We start from the raw sequence: 17,314 nt of genomic DNA on the forward strand, positions 1-17,314 counted from the left end.
GTCCTCCCTGGCCAATAAATTGTTTGTGCTCACTCAAATCTGTCTGTGAGGCTATACCTCCTGCACCTGCATTTTGATCTTTGACATAGCAGGGCATTTCTGTCCTCAACACAGAAAATTCTTTTTCAGTTCCAAGGCTCATCTCTGATGAATGGATATTTATTCTGTAAATGAAAACTCACTCTGTACGACAGTACAAAAAACTGCTGCAGACTATTGTTCTGAGCCTTATAGCCTACCCAGAGACTTAAGTGAAGTTGAAAATGAGCTTTTATTAACAGAATATCAATGAGGTATCTTGGTTACCGGAAGCAAGGTTCAGTAACTATAGAAACCAACCAGTACTATTTATTGTCCTAAGGATGCTAAAGTTCCTAAAGTAAACCCCAGTGCGACTTACTCACAGTATAACTAAAGACAGGGTAAGCTGCACACTAGCAGTGGCAGCAGCACTGGAGCTAGACTTAAGTACTCTCTGGTTGAGTATCACATGCTGTTGGCATTGTGCTATTAGTATGGTTTTGAGCAATAAAATGTGACACACGACTGAATATGAAGAACAAGGGATATATTATATTCTAGACAATTAGATCGGATTTGCCATAGCAAAAAGCATTGATTTTTCAGGGGCACTATAGACAATACATTAAGGGTATCCTTTCCACATTTATATGGAAAAAAAAAAAAAAAAAAGTTGGAGGAAAGTGTCCTCTAGTGTAGTTTGCACCACAGCCAAGGCATTTGTAATACTTGGATAGATATATAAGCCCGGTCAGATGTGTTTTGAAGTTGTGATTACAATTGTTTGATAAGAGTTGTTATCTTCATCTTGGGAGGTAAAGCACCTCGCCTTGCCCCAACATCAAATGGCAAAAAAGAAAAAAAAATCTCAAAAAAACAAACATTGAGGACTTAAAACAAAACAATTATTTTCCATAATATTCAGTGCAGTCAGTAATTCTTTTTGAAAAAAAATTGTTTTTGTTTTGTTATTTTAACTTAAGTATTAATTTGTTGCTTATTGTTTTGTTTACGCTTAATGTTATAAAGTTTATTAATATTGTACAAAAATGTAATTACTTTGCATATTTAAAATCCAAGATCTTTAATATTAGAATTTGTTACACAGAATTATAATTCATTTTGTACATGCAAAGTATCAAGCTAAAAACAAACGGAAAGAAAACACGCCATCTATAGTACTGCTGCAAATGAGAACAGACAGCACTCTTGATATCCAATACAAAACACAGCCACGTCTTCTAAATAAAATCTATAACCCCTTGACACATTATCTGGCGTCATTAACTAAATCAAGTGAATGGAAAACTTCTCAATGTAAACATTTGTCATTTTATTACATTCAACAACTTAACAACAGAACAAATCCTATTTCTGCTGCGGACCGAGTTCTTAAATGATTTGTTGAATACTAAAACATCCCTTACAAGATATGCATGGCTAACTGGAAAGCTTGATTTACTGACCCAGAAGAGAACATGTGTCACTACTGTCTTTCAGCAACTTTAATGATACTAAACAAGTACAGGCTGAATTATTATTAGCAGCGCTAACATTATTACTGACGATACAGAGCACACAGCTGACATCTGCATTTCGAAATGAAAATGTCATCATAATTTTTACTTAATAGTCAGGGGAATAAACATTTCAGTTGGAAATACATAGCACACACAAATAGCAGAAGTACAGTTACAGAAATATACACTCTGTACACTTTGTTCTACATTTCTGTACTTGGTACAATATACAAACTGCCCTTTTAGTAATGATTAGGTGATATCTTAGCTAGAAAGCTATTAGACAGACAGGTGGATGGATATTTCAGAAGCGAGAGCTCACAGAACAAGTGAGAGCACACAATACGAAAAGAAAGTACATAATCTGTTTTTACATAATTAATTTACCCCTCACAAAGCCATAAACTTTGGCAAATCTAATCTCATGTGACAAATATCCCATAACAATTTTTACCTTGCTACTAGTTATTCAACAAAAAAAAACAAAAAAAACAACATGAAGAAGCCATGCAAAAAAATAGGTAGACCCTCTCATCTATTATTTGATGACAATTTCTTACCACTAATTCATATAGTAAAACAGAATTTGAGTGAATGAAGCTGCAGGGTGAGAGTTGCTGCAGTAAAAAAAATTATGTTTTCGCCGACAATGCTTATTTTAAACTCTCCCAGTTAGAATTCCATCAAGAATTCTAAAGAGCTTGCAACAATGCAAGAACTAGATCTAGATTCATCTGGTTAGGTAGGAGACCCAAGGTTCAATAAAAAGTCATATATACGCGTTCTAAGCAAGGGACTCTTGACCTTCCCTGGATACATAATTATTGCTTTGCTATCCATCTGACGCAAGCACTCCTACGACACTCAAATACCCAAACCAGAGTATAGTTGATATAGAAGCAAATTTGCTAGGTATGGTTTCACCATATGCCTTATTCTGTCTCGATCCGAAAGACAGACCTACATTGGCACTACTTCCCTCACCTACACTTCACACTCTCAATTTAGAATTTTTGTACATAGGCATATAAGCTCCCAGACAATCCAAATAGGAGGACATGGGGTAAATTCTTGATCCAGGATAATGGACTGAAAAAGCTTCATTTGCATGAGCATTAAGAGAATTCTTAAAAAATCCTGTTTCAGTGGTATCTTGGGAAGATTGCAGCCTGGAAGGTACAACAAAACTACAAATCTCTGCTAGAGAAGCAGCAGTGCAGAGGGCACCTTGTCTCACATATGGTGGAGCTTTTCCAAACTGGTGAACTTCTGGCAGAAAGCTCACCACCTCATCAAAGAAATAAAAAAAGTTCCCTCTAATGTCTCATACTCTCTCACTCCCACACCCGATTCCAGACATTGCTAAGCATACGATAAGATGAATAGGTCATGTGCTCATTACATCCATATGTTTAATAGCTCTAAAGTGGAAGAAAATTGATCCATCTGTAAAGACAGCACTAGTCGGTAAAATGTGGCAGATATACAAGTTAAAACACATCCCCAGTATAATACACGACGACCCGATCAATTTAAAAATTCTGGGAATGCGTGGACCTCTTATGAACCCGCTTCCTTAAAAAAAAAAAATCTATTGAAAATAATTTTGCCTCAAACTCACTCATTGAAAACTGTCTTGACCTCTGGCTTACAGCCTCCTCCTTATCTAACCAACTCTCCCTTATTCCCCTATCCTGAATGTTTGCTCAGGTGAGCTAATATATCTGCTCAACCAAAGGACTGCCCATAGTAATCAGACCAGACCAACAGAGGGTGTATTCGGCTTTCTGTACCCTCTCCGATCTGTATTGCTGAAAATCTAATAAAAACACGTTTTAAAATAAACCAAAACATTGCAGTATGGCTTAGGTTTAAAAAGTTGCATCTGAACGAAATAAGACTTCTGTACAAAATATCCTATTGACAGACCACACCAAAGTTGAGATGTTTCGTCTTAATGCACAATACCATGTTTGGTGAAAACCAAACACACCATATCACCATAAGAATGTTAAACCAGCTATCAAGCACGGTAAGTAGTGGATCGGCTACGATTTGTGATTGTTTTACGGTCCAGACCTGGATACCTCACATAGAATTTGCACAATTTTTAACCTATGGTAACCTCAAAGCCTCTTTGATCTTTTAATATTTGTAAGACTATCCTTATGCATATCCTAAGCATGTTTAGTTTTCTCTATTGAATTAGGCTCAATCACCTCTGATGGGAATCTATTCCACTTATCTATTACACGTTCTATGAAGTAGTTTTTCCCTTTGAACCTACTTCTCTCCAATTTCAGTGCAGGTCCTCGTGTTATAATATTTCTCTTCCTTTGAAGAATGTGTCCCTCCTGTATCTTGTTTAAAACCCTTGATATATTTGAAAGTTGATATCGTGGCCTCCCAAATTTGATCAATCATGGAGTTCACCAGAAACTCTTCGTAGCAGAGGATTATAGAGAAAAATGTGTGGGGGTCTGAAAACAAAAGCTTAGCCAAAATTGGATCTTAAACAGGACGATGATCCAAAAGCATACTAGTAAATAGTGTGAATAGCTGAAAAATAATCGGCTCAAGATTTTGAAATGGCGCACCAAATTCCATACCTCAAACACATTGAGATGTTGTGGATGTTAAAAGAGCAGTGTACAAATGAATGTTCTCAAACATCATTGACTCAAGACAGTGTTGTAAGGAAGAGTTGGCCAACATCTCTTAAATAGAATATGACACTGATACAGAAATACAGAAAATGATTAAAGTTAAAGGTGGTTATACAAACTAATGAATCTGTTCTGTGTTTTTACATATCAAATATAACTAACACATATCTAAAAGATGGTATACATTCTCTCACACATGAACATAGATTATTGTGATATTTTACTTTATAGTCATCATGGGTGATGAATATTATAGAAATGAGAATTACTCCCCAATATCAGAAAAAATAATAACATCAGTGCAGATAGACAGTAACACAGTAGAAATTGACAGAACCAAAACTTTAAAACCTGACACAATTGTGACAATTTAGGGATATAATATATATATATATATATATATATATATATATATTTTATTTATTTATTTTTTATTTTTTTTAAGAGATAAAAAAAAAAAGCGTTCTCAACGTTTTGACTTCAATCCAGATCTCCACACCTTGGGACTATCTTAAGTTTGGATATTTTATATCCATATCTATTTCCAATATGAAAACGCAAGTGCAGCAATGCAGTCCACCTTCCCCTCTGGCCTTCTGTGCATGCCCATTAAGTCACATTTTGCCTCCACTGTGCTTGCTCGTGATTTTAATAGATAACAAGCAGTGAGCACTGTAGCTGCTGCGCCCCCTGCAACAGTGATTGTCCTGGGACTGCATATTATCCTTATCTACAATGCAAGAAAAATGTAACAACAACAAAAAAACATAAAAAAGGGACCAATATCACCTGATCAAAATTATTTGCACTGTGCCACCATATTACACAGGGCATTCCAGGGAATACTGAATCATATGCTCATCAATTCTTCCCCCTTTGGAGCTTACAGGCTAAGTTTCCTACCACACTCACTACGGATCATTTTTTCAAGAGCCAATTAACCTACCAGTATGTTTTGGCATGTGGGGGATAATTCAGGGCACCCAGAGGAAAACCACGCAAAACGAGAGGACATGTACACTACACACACACACACACACACACACACACACACACACACACACACACACACACACACACACACACACCCCAAACACCCCTCAGTGGGAGTACCGATGATCACCCACTGCAAATTATTAAATTAATCCAAGGTGTATAATGTTTTTTTTTAATGTTTAAATAAATAGTATATGTGGTCAAGCTGAGGAAGAAGAAAGACAACGTGGTGTAGTTGTCCTGCATGATCTCCCTGCGTGGTGCAGTTCTGCCTTTTTATCTGCTTATTGCTCTGCTGAGCTTTACCTGTGGCTCTGGGTGACACTTGGCAGTGCACAAAGCAGAGAATAAATGAGAGCTGGGGCTGATGGGGTTAGAAGCTGAGGGACGCAGGTGAAGGCTCTGTGGCCCACCTGTTGTCCATTACTTGTCTACATCACATAAAAAGTAACAACTGGAAATAAAAAGTAACACTTGGTACAGCAATAGGTTAACTTCAAGTGAAATAATTTGCTCTTTGAATGCACAATGGAGTAATTCTCTGTATGCTTATCTCCATGACTTCAGACAATATTATTGGATTTGTGGTTTAATGAAAATGTAGAGAGACAAAATTGTGAGTCACAATTATAGTTAGGAGTATCGGAAAATTGGAGTTCAATAACTACAATTTCTATAATACAATATTCTATTTTCCATGAGAAATTATATAAATGGCCAATCTTTATGCACCCGCCTCATTTCAAATCGGCATTTTCATCCTCATAGAATAATCCCTACACTTATCTAAAAAAAGCCATTTTATTGTGCAAAAGCCACAGACATATCCCAAGATGTTTATGATACAAAATTTTCTTTAACCCATTATTCAGCTGTTTCAATATATGTAATACAAACTATATTCGAATATCTTTTATGCCAAGCATGGTTAAAATGTAAACTAGTTGTTAAATTGCCTGTGCATCTTTTCATGTGTGAATTATATGCTGCTCATGGCAAATTTCATGAATGTCATTTTAATTTTCTTAATGTATTATTATATTACTTTCTTGCACTAGTATATGTAAATCTGTAAATTCTTTACAGATTTACAAATAGCTCACCAAGCTATATACCGATCACTTATGAGGTCCGAAAAAGGTCCCAAGACCATACTTTCCTAGTCTCTCAAAAGACTCTTGAATTTCAAGAAGTCCTCGCAGACTCCAGGCAGAGCATACACCCTCCCATCCACTTCCTTTGAGAAGTAAGCAGGCAGGCTTGATGACGCGTATATCCCCTCCAGGGAATCTCGGAGGCGACATCTTAAAAGTTCGCAAGTATGTTCCAGACAAAAATGAACAGTATATACATATATACTAAGCAGTTACTGCTCTACATATATATATTGTTGGCCTTTGTTCAAGAACAGTTCTAGTAATGGGATATTTAAATATATTATAACTCTCTTTGGAACATAGCAGAAAAATGGCATTAATTGCACTAAATATATGAGAAAAGTGATTTTACTAAGCTGACGCCATCTTGTTCCCTTATAGCCATTTTGTTCTGTTATAGCTTAAATACAAATTAGATGCACCTGTTTTGTAGGAGTAATTGATTATTTGCAAGGCTATGCTTATAACCTTGGACATAGCAGACAGGAGATAAGCCAACCCCCCTGTGCAGTTTTCCTGTGTGATAATGAGAGAATGTATCAACATCTGCCTAAAGGGAGCATGAGTGGTTAAAACCTTTTGGGACATAGTTTTCTGCAATACGAGCAATGGAGGTCACACCGAGACTGCTGACCTGAGCCAAGGACAGACAGAACTGGAGGTCGCCCTGGACACAGGACTCTGACTTTAAACCGGGTGAGTAGAGTTTTCTACTCGTCAGGCTCCTCTGTTTAGAGCTTCCTCATGTCCGTCTAAGGTATCAGGCACGCAGATCTGTAAGTCTCAGAATTATACAGTTACTAACAACTTGTTTATTGTAATTGTATTGGTAATTAGATTTCTGAAAGATGAGTGAATTTTGAGTGCATGTGTGATACACCATCCCCAGAACTGTGTCAAGAAGTTTAGAAAGAGTTTTCAGACCTTCGTCCCAGATGCTGTCAGGCTATTCTGCACGGACACCCAGTGTAAAGAGTCCAAAAGGGGCATCCAGTGCACGGAGTCCAAAAGGGGCATCCAGTGTACTGAGCCCACAGAACCGGACATTCACTGTTAGGAGTCCACAGAACGGGACGTCCACTATTGGGACAACCCACAGAAACTAGACCAGAGTCTCTATTGGGTCTCAAAAGTACTGTCAATATAGGGGAATATAGACAGTAAGCAGATAGATGACAGTAACCCCCCCATAGAAATGATGCGCAGATTTCTAGGATGTGTGGGGAGTAGAAGGTCTGCAAGTAATTTGTCAAGAAAGCAGAGATAGCCAAAGAAGGAATTGACATGTGTTAATGGAGAAACAAGGGTGTTGCAAGTGGTAATGTGACAAGAACAAAGGGGTATTGAGACCAAACCCCAAGAGATAGTTTGAGGTGGCAAAGGAAAGTTAAGAAAACTGGAAAGTCGCAAAATATGTGGATAGGCTAAATGTATCACAAGCTAAATGATATAATGACTAAAATAATGAATCAAGTAGGTTGTGTACTAAAAATGTATGTTTGATGCTGCGCAGCTTAAAGAGTGAAATGTGCCCCTCCCTTATTCTGTTTAAAAGATTTCAGTGTGTTGAGATAAGAAGGACTGTATTTTGTTATCTGGCAATGTATGTAACATTGATAAAAAAAAGGTTCTTCAAGTATGCTTCAATAATTTGGTAATAACATGTTGAAGCTAACTTGTATTTAGTCTAATGCTGGTACTTGTAGTTCCACAGCAGTAGGCTGGAAAATAGCAGTTAATTTTTCTTTCTCTGTATGTGAGTTTTATCTCCGTCTTACTGCGTGTGAGGGAGATCCGTGTTTGTCTGTCTTGACCGTTTTACAAGAGACATGTTTCAAGGTTAAAAAAAGTTGTACATTTGTAAATGTAATGCTTTTGAAGAGATGCAAAAGACGTTTTAAAATCTTTGGTCTGTCACTGCAAGATTCAGGTGGACGGACAAGACTGTAAATAATGTACATTATCACTATTATTACTAGTGTCAGAACAAAGCTGGCATGGGTTCAACAAATCGTTTCTGTATTTGAACAAGTAATTTTGTTTCTGAAGTTGAGAAAAATAGCTTTCTTTTTAATGAAGTTGAAAAGTGTGGGAGTGAGCTTTTACATGCAGATATATTACAAGCTGTTTTTATCTGTGTTAAAATAGCGCTGATGAATGTTCTCAGAAAATCAGGAGGGTTTGGTATGCCCATAAAGAAATGTTACGAGATAACATGTCGCCTGTGAGCGAGAATTGTGTATATTTGTACTTTAAACATGGAAATCACAGAATCTGGAAATGTGTGTGAATATTTGGTCACGGGAGATTTTGTTGAGAAAATGTTGAGTGATTTACAGACACAATGTGAGGTGTCTAACGAGAGTACTCTGATTTATAAGAGAAGCAGTGTTGCTTTCAAATGGCTGAATACCTGGAACCAAGATTACAGATTGAATGTTTGTAAACCCGGAAAACATATTAGTGTCATTCAAGGGGGCTGTACAAGGTGATGATGAGAAAGGAGTGGCTTTGAACACCCAGGTCTCGTCACTTTGACATTTCCTTGTGAGATTAGGGACTGCCCTAATCTCACAAGGAATGTCTTCATGCCCTAATTAGGAAATCATGGCATGAAGACACACACAGAGACACTACCCCCGAAGCTAAGGGAAATAGACTGGTAGACCAGCCCGCACAAGAAGCTGCCATAGCCCCAGTACCCCAAGGGGAGTCTATTTACATGGTGACCCCCTGACCCCAAATTTGAACGTACAACACTCCAAATTATGAAGCACTAGAAGTGCAAGGAGAGTGCTGTAAAGGTCAGCGTTTGTGTCTGCCAAAAGCACTTTATCCCAATATAGCACACGAGAAAGTGCATCTGGGGAAAGATGGTATGGTTGTACTCACTAACAGGTTATGGATAGCACCAGGGTTTGTCCAAGCAGCACAGGTGTTAGTGGCAGGATGCTTAATCTGTGCATAGAATAACCCGGGTACGTCTGTCCTATGGAAAAGCACACCCCAGACACAGTATCCATATAAGAGGATACAGATAGACTTTATGAAACTTCCCAAATGCTCGGGCTTTGAGAATGTACTAGTCGGTGTCGACTTCTTTAGTCACTGGTTGGAGGCGTGGCTGTATAGGAAAGCAAATACTAAAGCAGTAGCCAAGAAACTTACGAGTGAGGTAATCTGCTGATATGGGGTACCAGAGGTCATTGTAAGTGACAGAGGGACACACTTTACGGGGCAAGGATTCCAGGAACTGTTAAAAGACATGGGAATCATATCTGCCCTTCACACCCCTCACAGACCCCAAAGTTCGGGATGTACTCTGAAATTGAAAAAGCAGAGAAAAATGGCTGAAATAGGCCTGCCATGTATCTCATGTTTACCTATGGCCCTGCACTGAGTAAGAAACACTGCTAGGAAAGACACAGGTTTAGCACCAAATCAGATACGGTTTGGCACAGCACACAGAACAGGCTGTTACTTTCCATAGCAACTACAGCATGTACATGGTGATTTGTTGAACTATGTTGCTTTATTATAGAAACAACTAACTGAAATACATGGTCAAGTGATTTCTTCCATTCCAGGCCCTAATTTTGATGCAGGTACTCAAACTGCAACCAGGGGACTGGGTGGTCGTGAAAAAGCACGTGAGGAAGAGTCTTGAACCCAGAAATGAGAGTCCTTTCCAGGTCTTATTGACGACTCCCATGGTAGTGGAAGTACAGGGAAATGACACCTGAATACACGCATCCCACTGCAAGATCTTCAGACAAGGGGAGTCTGAGTAAAATGTATTTTACAAGTTTTTTAAAGGTCCAAGGGAGACCAGAGAGTGGTGTTCATTGATATTAGCAGAAGGACTATTGATTGCATGCTATGTTCCTTTGCTGTAGATGTGTACTAGTCTAGAAAGGAAAGCTAAGTCTGGAAGAACCAGACTCATGCCAACAGTAATGTAGAGATCATTATACATAATGAGAAAAATTCTAATATGAAAGTTTAACCCAACCAAATTATAAAAGAGCAACCCGTGACTGTAGGGGTTTACACCCAATACAGAAATGTATTTGTGAGTATTGTGGCCCAACACATTATTACATTTACACAAGACAATAGGTTAATATTGGACTACCTGACAGCTTAGTCTGGAGGGTACTGCCTGACCCTAAATATGTAAATTGAAGCCCAGGGTTGCACCTTTTTAACTAGTGATGCAGATGATCCAGAGAAAATGTTTGTTGAACACTTACAAAAAATTAAGACATGAAATATCAATTTTTAAAAGGAGTACACTGGAGATGCTTATCTAGAAGGATAGTTTTCATGGCTGTACCTGCCCGATTGGTTCAAGGGTATAGGAGGATGGTTATCAGGTTTTATACATGTTGTTTTATTCCATGGACTGTTACTAATCCTTATTATAATATATATACTAATAAAACGTATGATGTGGCTTATTAGCAAGTGCATTAAAGCTAAGTGTTTCTCTTCCAAAAAAGTTACCACATCTGTCTTAACCGCTGTACTGTACACCCCATCTAATGAGTGTGAACCTTGTGGAACTCTCAGTACAACTGCCAGTTGTAATCAGTGCAGAAACCAAGAACCTTTTCCTTGGAATCCACATGGTCAATACTGAAGTTTATCCTTATGAAGATATACAGCACAATGGACAATCCCTTCTATTGTGAAATAAGTGACATATAACACTTGCCGAGCGCACTGTGTATTTTCTCCCTCCCTTTCCTTTTTTCTTTCCCTAAAAAAATCCATAGTTAAAAGACAAAAAGGAAGCACAAGAGGCCCCAGAGCCTCTCATGTTCACTGATATATGTGAAGATCTGACATCAGGACATGCAGCGGGGGCAAGACGGTTGTCGACTCATTGACCATCTATCAGCAAGAGGAGGGATCATGGACTTGCTATTGGTGGGGGATGGGTTGTTCTATGTATCCAGTTTTAGGCATCCCTATTCATATGTTCTGTTAGAAGGGTGTATGTGTATTAGTACCCATTAAAAGCGACAGCAAGAATGATCTCTGATAGGTAGTGTTAGGGCAAATAATGAATAAATAGATGGGAAATGAGAAATGTGATTTTGCTAAGCTGACGCCATCTTGTTGCCTTATAGCCATTTTGTTCTGTTATAGCTTAAATACAAATTAGATGCACCTGTTTTGTAGGAGTAATTCATTATTTGCAAGGCTATGCTTATAACCTTGGACATAGCAGACAGGTGATAAGCCAACCCCCCTGTGCAGTTTTCCTGTGTGATAATGAGAGAATGTATCAACATCTGCCTAAAGGGAGCATGAGTGGTTAAAACCTTTTGGGACGTAGTTTTCTGCAATACGTGATTTTTGATATATAGATAGGGACTTGTAACTAATAAAGCTGAGATTATTGTACACTCAAACCATGCAGTGTATTTAATTCTCTCCAGCTGATGAGCTCATAACTGATAAACTGACACTTACAGGTGAACAATCTGATATAGATTTGACACATAGTATGATATGCATATGAAGCATTATTAAATTATACTGATTCCTTGGGGAGATACATTATCCCAAGAGTCCTCTCATGGGACATGTACAGAGCATTAACATATATTATAGTGTTACTTTTAGCAGATACAAATTTATACAGAGGTGTTAACAAATACATCTTATAAGAAGTATTGCTTTGATATATTATGTTCCCTATGGGGGTGAATATGAACCTGGAGTGACTCCAAATATGCCAATAGAATTTAGCCAAACTTTTATGATCTATCGGGCTCTTAACTAAGCAATAAACAAAATGATTGACTGCAAATCTGTGAGTCCTGGCATTACCAAATTATCAAAAACAGGTGACATAAATGAGGATTCTGAAGATTATATCAAAATAATTTACCCTCTTGTTTACTTACAAACAGTGATTTGCTAGAAACAATGTTATTTAAAGCAATTTTGGATTTTAGGATTGATCATGACCACATTAATATAGTTTAATAATTATCCAGATTAGACTATAATCATTACATACTGCATAAGTGTGTGCTCTATTGAATTGCTTAAATCAAGTAAGAGAAAGTTCAAATTGCATTCCATGAAAATGAAATAATAAAGGAATTCAGCAAGAAAAGGATTTGCAATTGAGTCATTTTTAAAAAAATTAAGTAAAAATCACAAATATCTCCTTCACTATAGCCAAGTTATGTGCATCATTAGACAGTCTGAGAGCGAGCAATGCAAGATCGATCATGCTGGTAAGGTGGCTTAATGAGGCTTAAGGACTTGTTATGTCAGTCATAAAATAGATATGACACTCTTAGAGCATACAGGAATATCAAAGTAGTAACAAAACAAAAAGTACATTTATTTTTTTTTTATTATTTTTTTATTATTTTTTTTTGTAGCTTGGACATAATTATTAACATATCCCACCACATATGTTAAACTCAAATAAAACTAAGGGCAGATTTTAAAAGGAAAAGTGAGGGTTATGTCTGTGTATTACTATACTGAACAGAGTACAAGTAGTAACCAGAATGTTTAATTTAACTATATATTAAGGTGCTTCTCTAACTAAACAAGCAGACAGTGACTGACACCATGGCAGACTTGCTTTGACTAAATGCACAGTGTGGATTGGATGATTGTGACAGACATCTGGGAAGTGGTGATGTCACAGCAACTAAGTTTCAGCTTTTTGACCTGTTTGAGATTCAATCATAATATGTGTTAAAGATGTGGGAAGAATTGAAGCTGTCTGTGTTGGAGTGGAGAGGTAAAATTTTACTTTTTAACAGAGCTGCAATTGACACTGAGCAACCTTACATAAAAATTATAACTTTGGAGTTCAGTGGTCCTTTAAACATAAAACAAAATCCACACTGATAGAACTGATGATCCAACTGTTAAAAATGAGCAGGTGACATATTACCGGTGATCTGGAAGAGTTTACAAAAGCAAGGGACATAATTATAAATCACAAAAATGGCCAATGACGGCAAACTAGGACATGGGTTAGTCAGGCATTAAAAGGTGAAATAAGGACCTACATCTTGTGTGCACTACTTCAAATGAATGTGTTTATTCATTTATTTTTAAAGGAGGGGCGACACTTCAGTTATCCTGGCACAGTCTTTCATCATTCAAAGCTTGTAGAGGGATTGTTTAGACTTACGTTGTAGATTTTCTGACGGCACTTACTTAAAAATTGCCTCAACATGACAAAGACCATTCAATGAAGCATGCATCCAATTTAACCTGTATCCCCCAGAAGTGTATAAATCAAATGAAACAAAAGATTACCTAGTAACTAGACTATCCCCGCTGCCCCATACAAATCATTTAGGAACGAGAAGGGAAAATATGAATACTTACATTAAATTTGATGATGTCATATATCAAATATCGAGGCACCACTTGCCCATTCACTTTGTCAATGATCATTTCCTTGAAAAGATAAAAGAAGACACATTGAACTGAGCAGTTTTTTTTTTATTATCTCAAACCTTAGGATTGTGGTAAAAAATTATTTTGTTTGGAAAAAGATTTATCCATGTATATTACAACATATTGCTAATGGTGCAAAGTCTAATATCAGATGCGTGTTTGCAGTCATCTTCTAAGCGCACTAACAGGTCACAATGAAACTGCAAGAGATGTGGCTGCTCAGCATGAGTGCCAAACAGCTTGACCTTATGGATTTAGCCACCTATGATCCTATCGCCTGGCACTTGGGCTAAGCAGCAGGATTGGCGAATGTGAAGTATGAAGTAAAATAAATTGGTTACGAGAGTCTTCTCACATAAGTAGATAATCCTATAGCTTTTTAAAAGGCTGCAAGCTCCTTGTGAATTAAACAGATATCAATGGCTCATGTGTTCAAACTGCAATAAGGTCATCAAAGGCAAACTGGTAGATTATGTTCAAAGTTCAAACAGCTAAAGCTACTACAGGTTCCCTACCATTACACTAGAAGATGCTATGACCACAACATTATTTCCAGTCATCACAGTATTATTAGAATATGTGACAAGACTTAATTCATTGTATCTGTAACTAGTCTCTCCTATATTCCAACTTTAAAATTCCAGAAAAATGCTATTCCAACAAAAGCTCACAAGAGCATGAACTTTAAATGTCAAATATTGCCAGTCAGTTGGATGACAAAAACAGATCATCTCTCCTTCCTTCAAAGCATCATTAGGATCAGGAGTCCAGAGTTAGTATTTGTTTCCCTGTAGCAGGGACTTGCAAATGCCTACACTTTTAGCAGCTGTGATAGGACGAAGCTTACAGGAGGATTTCAATATCAGATCAACAAGAATGTTGGGTGAACAAATACAAAGTACTGCAGGCATTTTAATATTAACTGCAGAAAATCATCAACGTTGCAAGTACATGTGAAAGAAAACCTTAAAAAAAAACAAAAAAAACAAGAAAACATCAAGGCAACATGAAGAGTAATAAATTATGCATAAAATGGGAATTTCTGTTAATTAAATAAGACTATGCTTCGTGCTTTCAATTCTATTGCCATAATGGTTAAATGTTATTGACAAATAGCACCAAAAATCTCGCCAGGACAAGTAATTACACTACGTACATATACATATGCGTTTGATGGTGCTAGTGAGCCATTATAAAGAGTTCACCGTTTAGTACAGTTCCATGGTTTGCTTTTTCTTCCACAAAAATCCTTTAGGTCTTATTAGCTCTTATTAGATTAGTTCATGGTCTGCACAGGGGGTTAACATTAAACTTTGTCTAGCATATACATTCCCCTCAGCTAGATACTGTTAGACACATACATTTTTTAAAGTCTGTGTCCTTAAGGTGATTATAAGATCACAATCCATGGTCTTACCCCATCCAGAAGAGTGTTGGTCAAGTGAACTCTGAGGTCTTTTCGGAATGGGAATTCAAGGTTAGACACATGAAATACCGAGTTGTCTCGGTCAATCATAAACACCTCATTTTTTCCATCAATCAACATCATGTACCTGTAAATGCAAAAAAAAAACACAAAAAAAACCAGGGAGTTATACATCTAATCTATATACACATTGCACACCTATAAGTAGAACAAGTGTGCTGTAAATCAGAGAAAAACACTGGTATTAGATACATAGGTACTTATATTAAATCAAGCTAAATATCATGACAGATTCTCCCACTTAATTAAATCAGATCTCCATTTTATTCTCGTACAAACGTGATTTGCCCCTTGTAACATTCTAATGTATTTGCTTAATAGAAGAATTTACCTATTTTCTAGGAAGGTCTATATGTTTGCCATTTATCAAATGTCATTTTTTTCGTCTGTCTCATACAGGATTATTTCCTCTGAGATCCCTCATGTCTTATTAATGTGTGATGACCCTCCTATAATACAATTATTTGGGAAATTGTCTAGTCACATGGGGGGTGGGTATGGCACAGTCCAGAGGCCTAGAAAAAGTACAGAAAAAAAACTTGATCCTAGTTTCTAAATATTTTTGTACGTGCAATGTTTTATAGCTTAACAGGTCTGTAAACATTTTAAAAGCCATATTTATAAGATAAGCAAAACAGGGCTGTCAAAGCCTGTAAACACACTAGTTTAAATGTACATTGTCTACTACCATTTACAGTATTCATGGGGCCAATTCAATTTGGCTGCATTTTAAAGCGGGCCTGCACACTATTACCGTTACTATGGTAAAAGTGCGCAGTATTATCATTAGTACGGTAATTTTAACACTGATTTTTGCAAAAATCTGGGTTAAAATTACCGTATTAATAATTGCGTTATTCCTACACTAACGTGGCCGATTTAAATCTGCCCCATAGAAAGTCTGTAAAAGTAGCTACTTTGTAGAGATTATAAAGTCTTTTGGAAACAACAGTTTACATTTTTGCCCTTATTATATGAACTAACTAGGTGTCTTGCAACACTGAAACCATTTGTGGTAATGATTCCTATTTATTAGTTTGGCATACTGCACTTTTATTACGTGTTATGGGATACACTGCTAATTAAGCAAACAGGGTTATTGTCTTGTAGTGGAAAAGATTCGGACCATAAAAAAAATTAAAGAAAAAAAAAAAAAAGATAGAACCACCTGTTACTTTTTACAGCGTTCCTGTGGGAACACTGAAACAAAAGGATTAAGTCAAAGAGAGTCTAAAAGGGCCGCAATGTATTGACTTGGCTTTAAATCCTTTCCCTTTGATAATGATTAACAAGTTCAGAATCTCTACTTAATGTCTATAATTAAACTATCCATTGAGCATTTTCACAGCATCCTATAATTTTCTATGCCAAGTTTTTTGTTATTATCTGTTTCTACCGCCTTCAGAAATAGATACCAGCAAATGCCAGCAAATCTGTCCTAACTATTACAGTTTGTCTACAATTTAGCATACAAGATCACAGCTGAAGTCTTCAATGTGATCACTGAAGCAAAATCCCGATCTCAAATACCTATTTCTTAGGTTCGCAATTATCTAATTTTTCCTCTGAAAAGTCCATTTCTGCCTATTCAATGTATTTGTTATGAGAAGCAAACCACTTATTTACCAATGGGCGATTACGTTAAATGACAGAGAAGAAATACCCATCTGCAAACAGAGGACAATAATTGCTGCTTCTCAAAAATCTTTCTTCAGTTATTGGAATATTCCATTCTGTACTCGGTCTTCATCACAATGTTTAAATGCAGATGGATCGCCAGCATCATCTACTCATTTCAACTGTCTCAATAAGTGGAGAGTCAAAAACAATTAAGAAATAAAGCAGGATGAAAAGGAAAAAAGCAAACGTATAGCATCAATCAATTATAGATTAGTCCAAAATGCCATTTCAGAATCATTATACAACTAGACAAGAGGTTGCTAGAGAGAGTACAGCTGCAATCCTTCTTAAATGTGATATATGTACCACTCTATTGCGTAGGTCCTGGTTTTGCTATCA

The 17,314-nt window shown here is 36.9% G+C and overlaps 1 protein-coding gene across 1 annotated transcript in view; it reads right to left on the reverse strand.

Annotated features, from left to right (window-relative positions):
* The window catches only part of RNGTT (RNA guanylyltransferase and 5'-phosphatase), a 239,684-nt gene that overhangs the window by 146,625 nt on the left and 75,745 nt on the right, over nucleotides 1-17,314 (reverse strand). The window contains exons 9-10 of the mRNA XM_075202759.1: nucleotides 15,227-15,362; nucleotides 13,738-13,809 (exon numbers count right to left, since the gene is read on the reverse strand). Of these exons, the coding sequence (XP_075058860.1) occupies nucleotides 13,738-13,809; nucleotides 15,227-15,362 (208 nt within the window). The remainder of the gene's footprint in view (nucleotides 1-13,737; nucleotides 13,810-15,226; nucleotides 15,363-17,314) is intronic.

This window comes from Mixophyes fleayi, chromosome 3 (assembly GCF_038048845.1).
Source record: "Mixophyes fleayi isolate aMixFle1 chromosome 3, aMixFle1.hap1, whole genome shotgun sequence".
In the NCBI taxonomy this organism is placed as follows: domain Eukaryota; kingdom Metazoa; phylum Chordata; class Amphibia; order Anura; family Limnodynastidae; genus Mixophyes; species Mixophyes fleayi.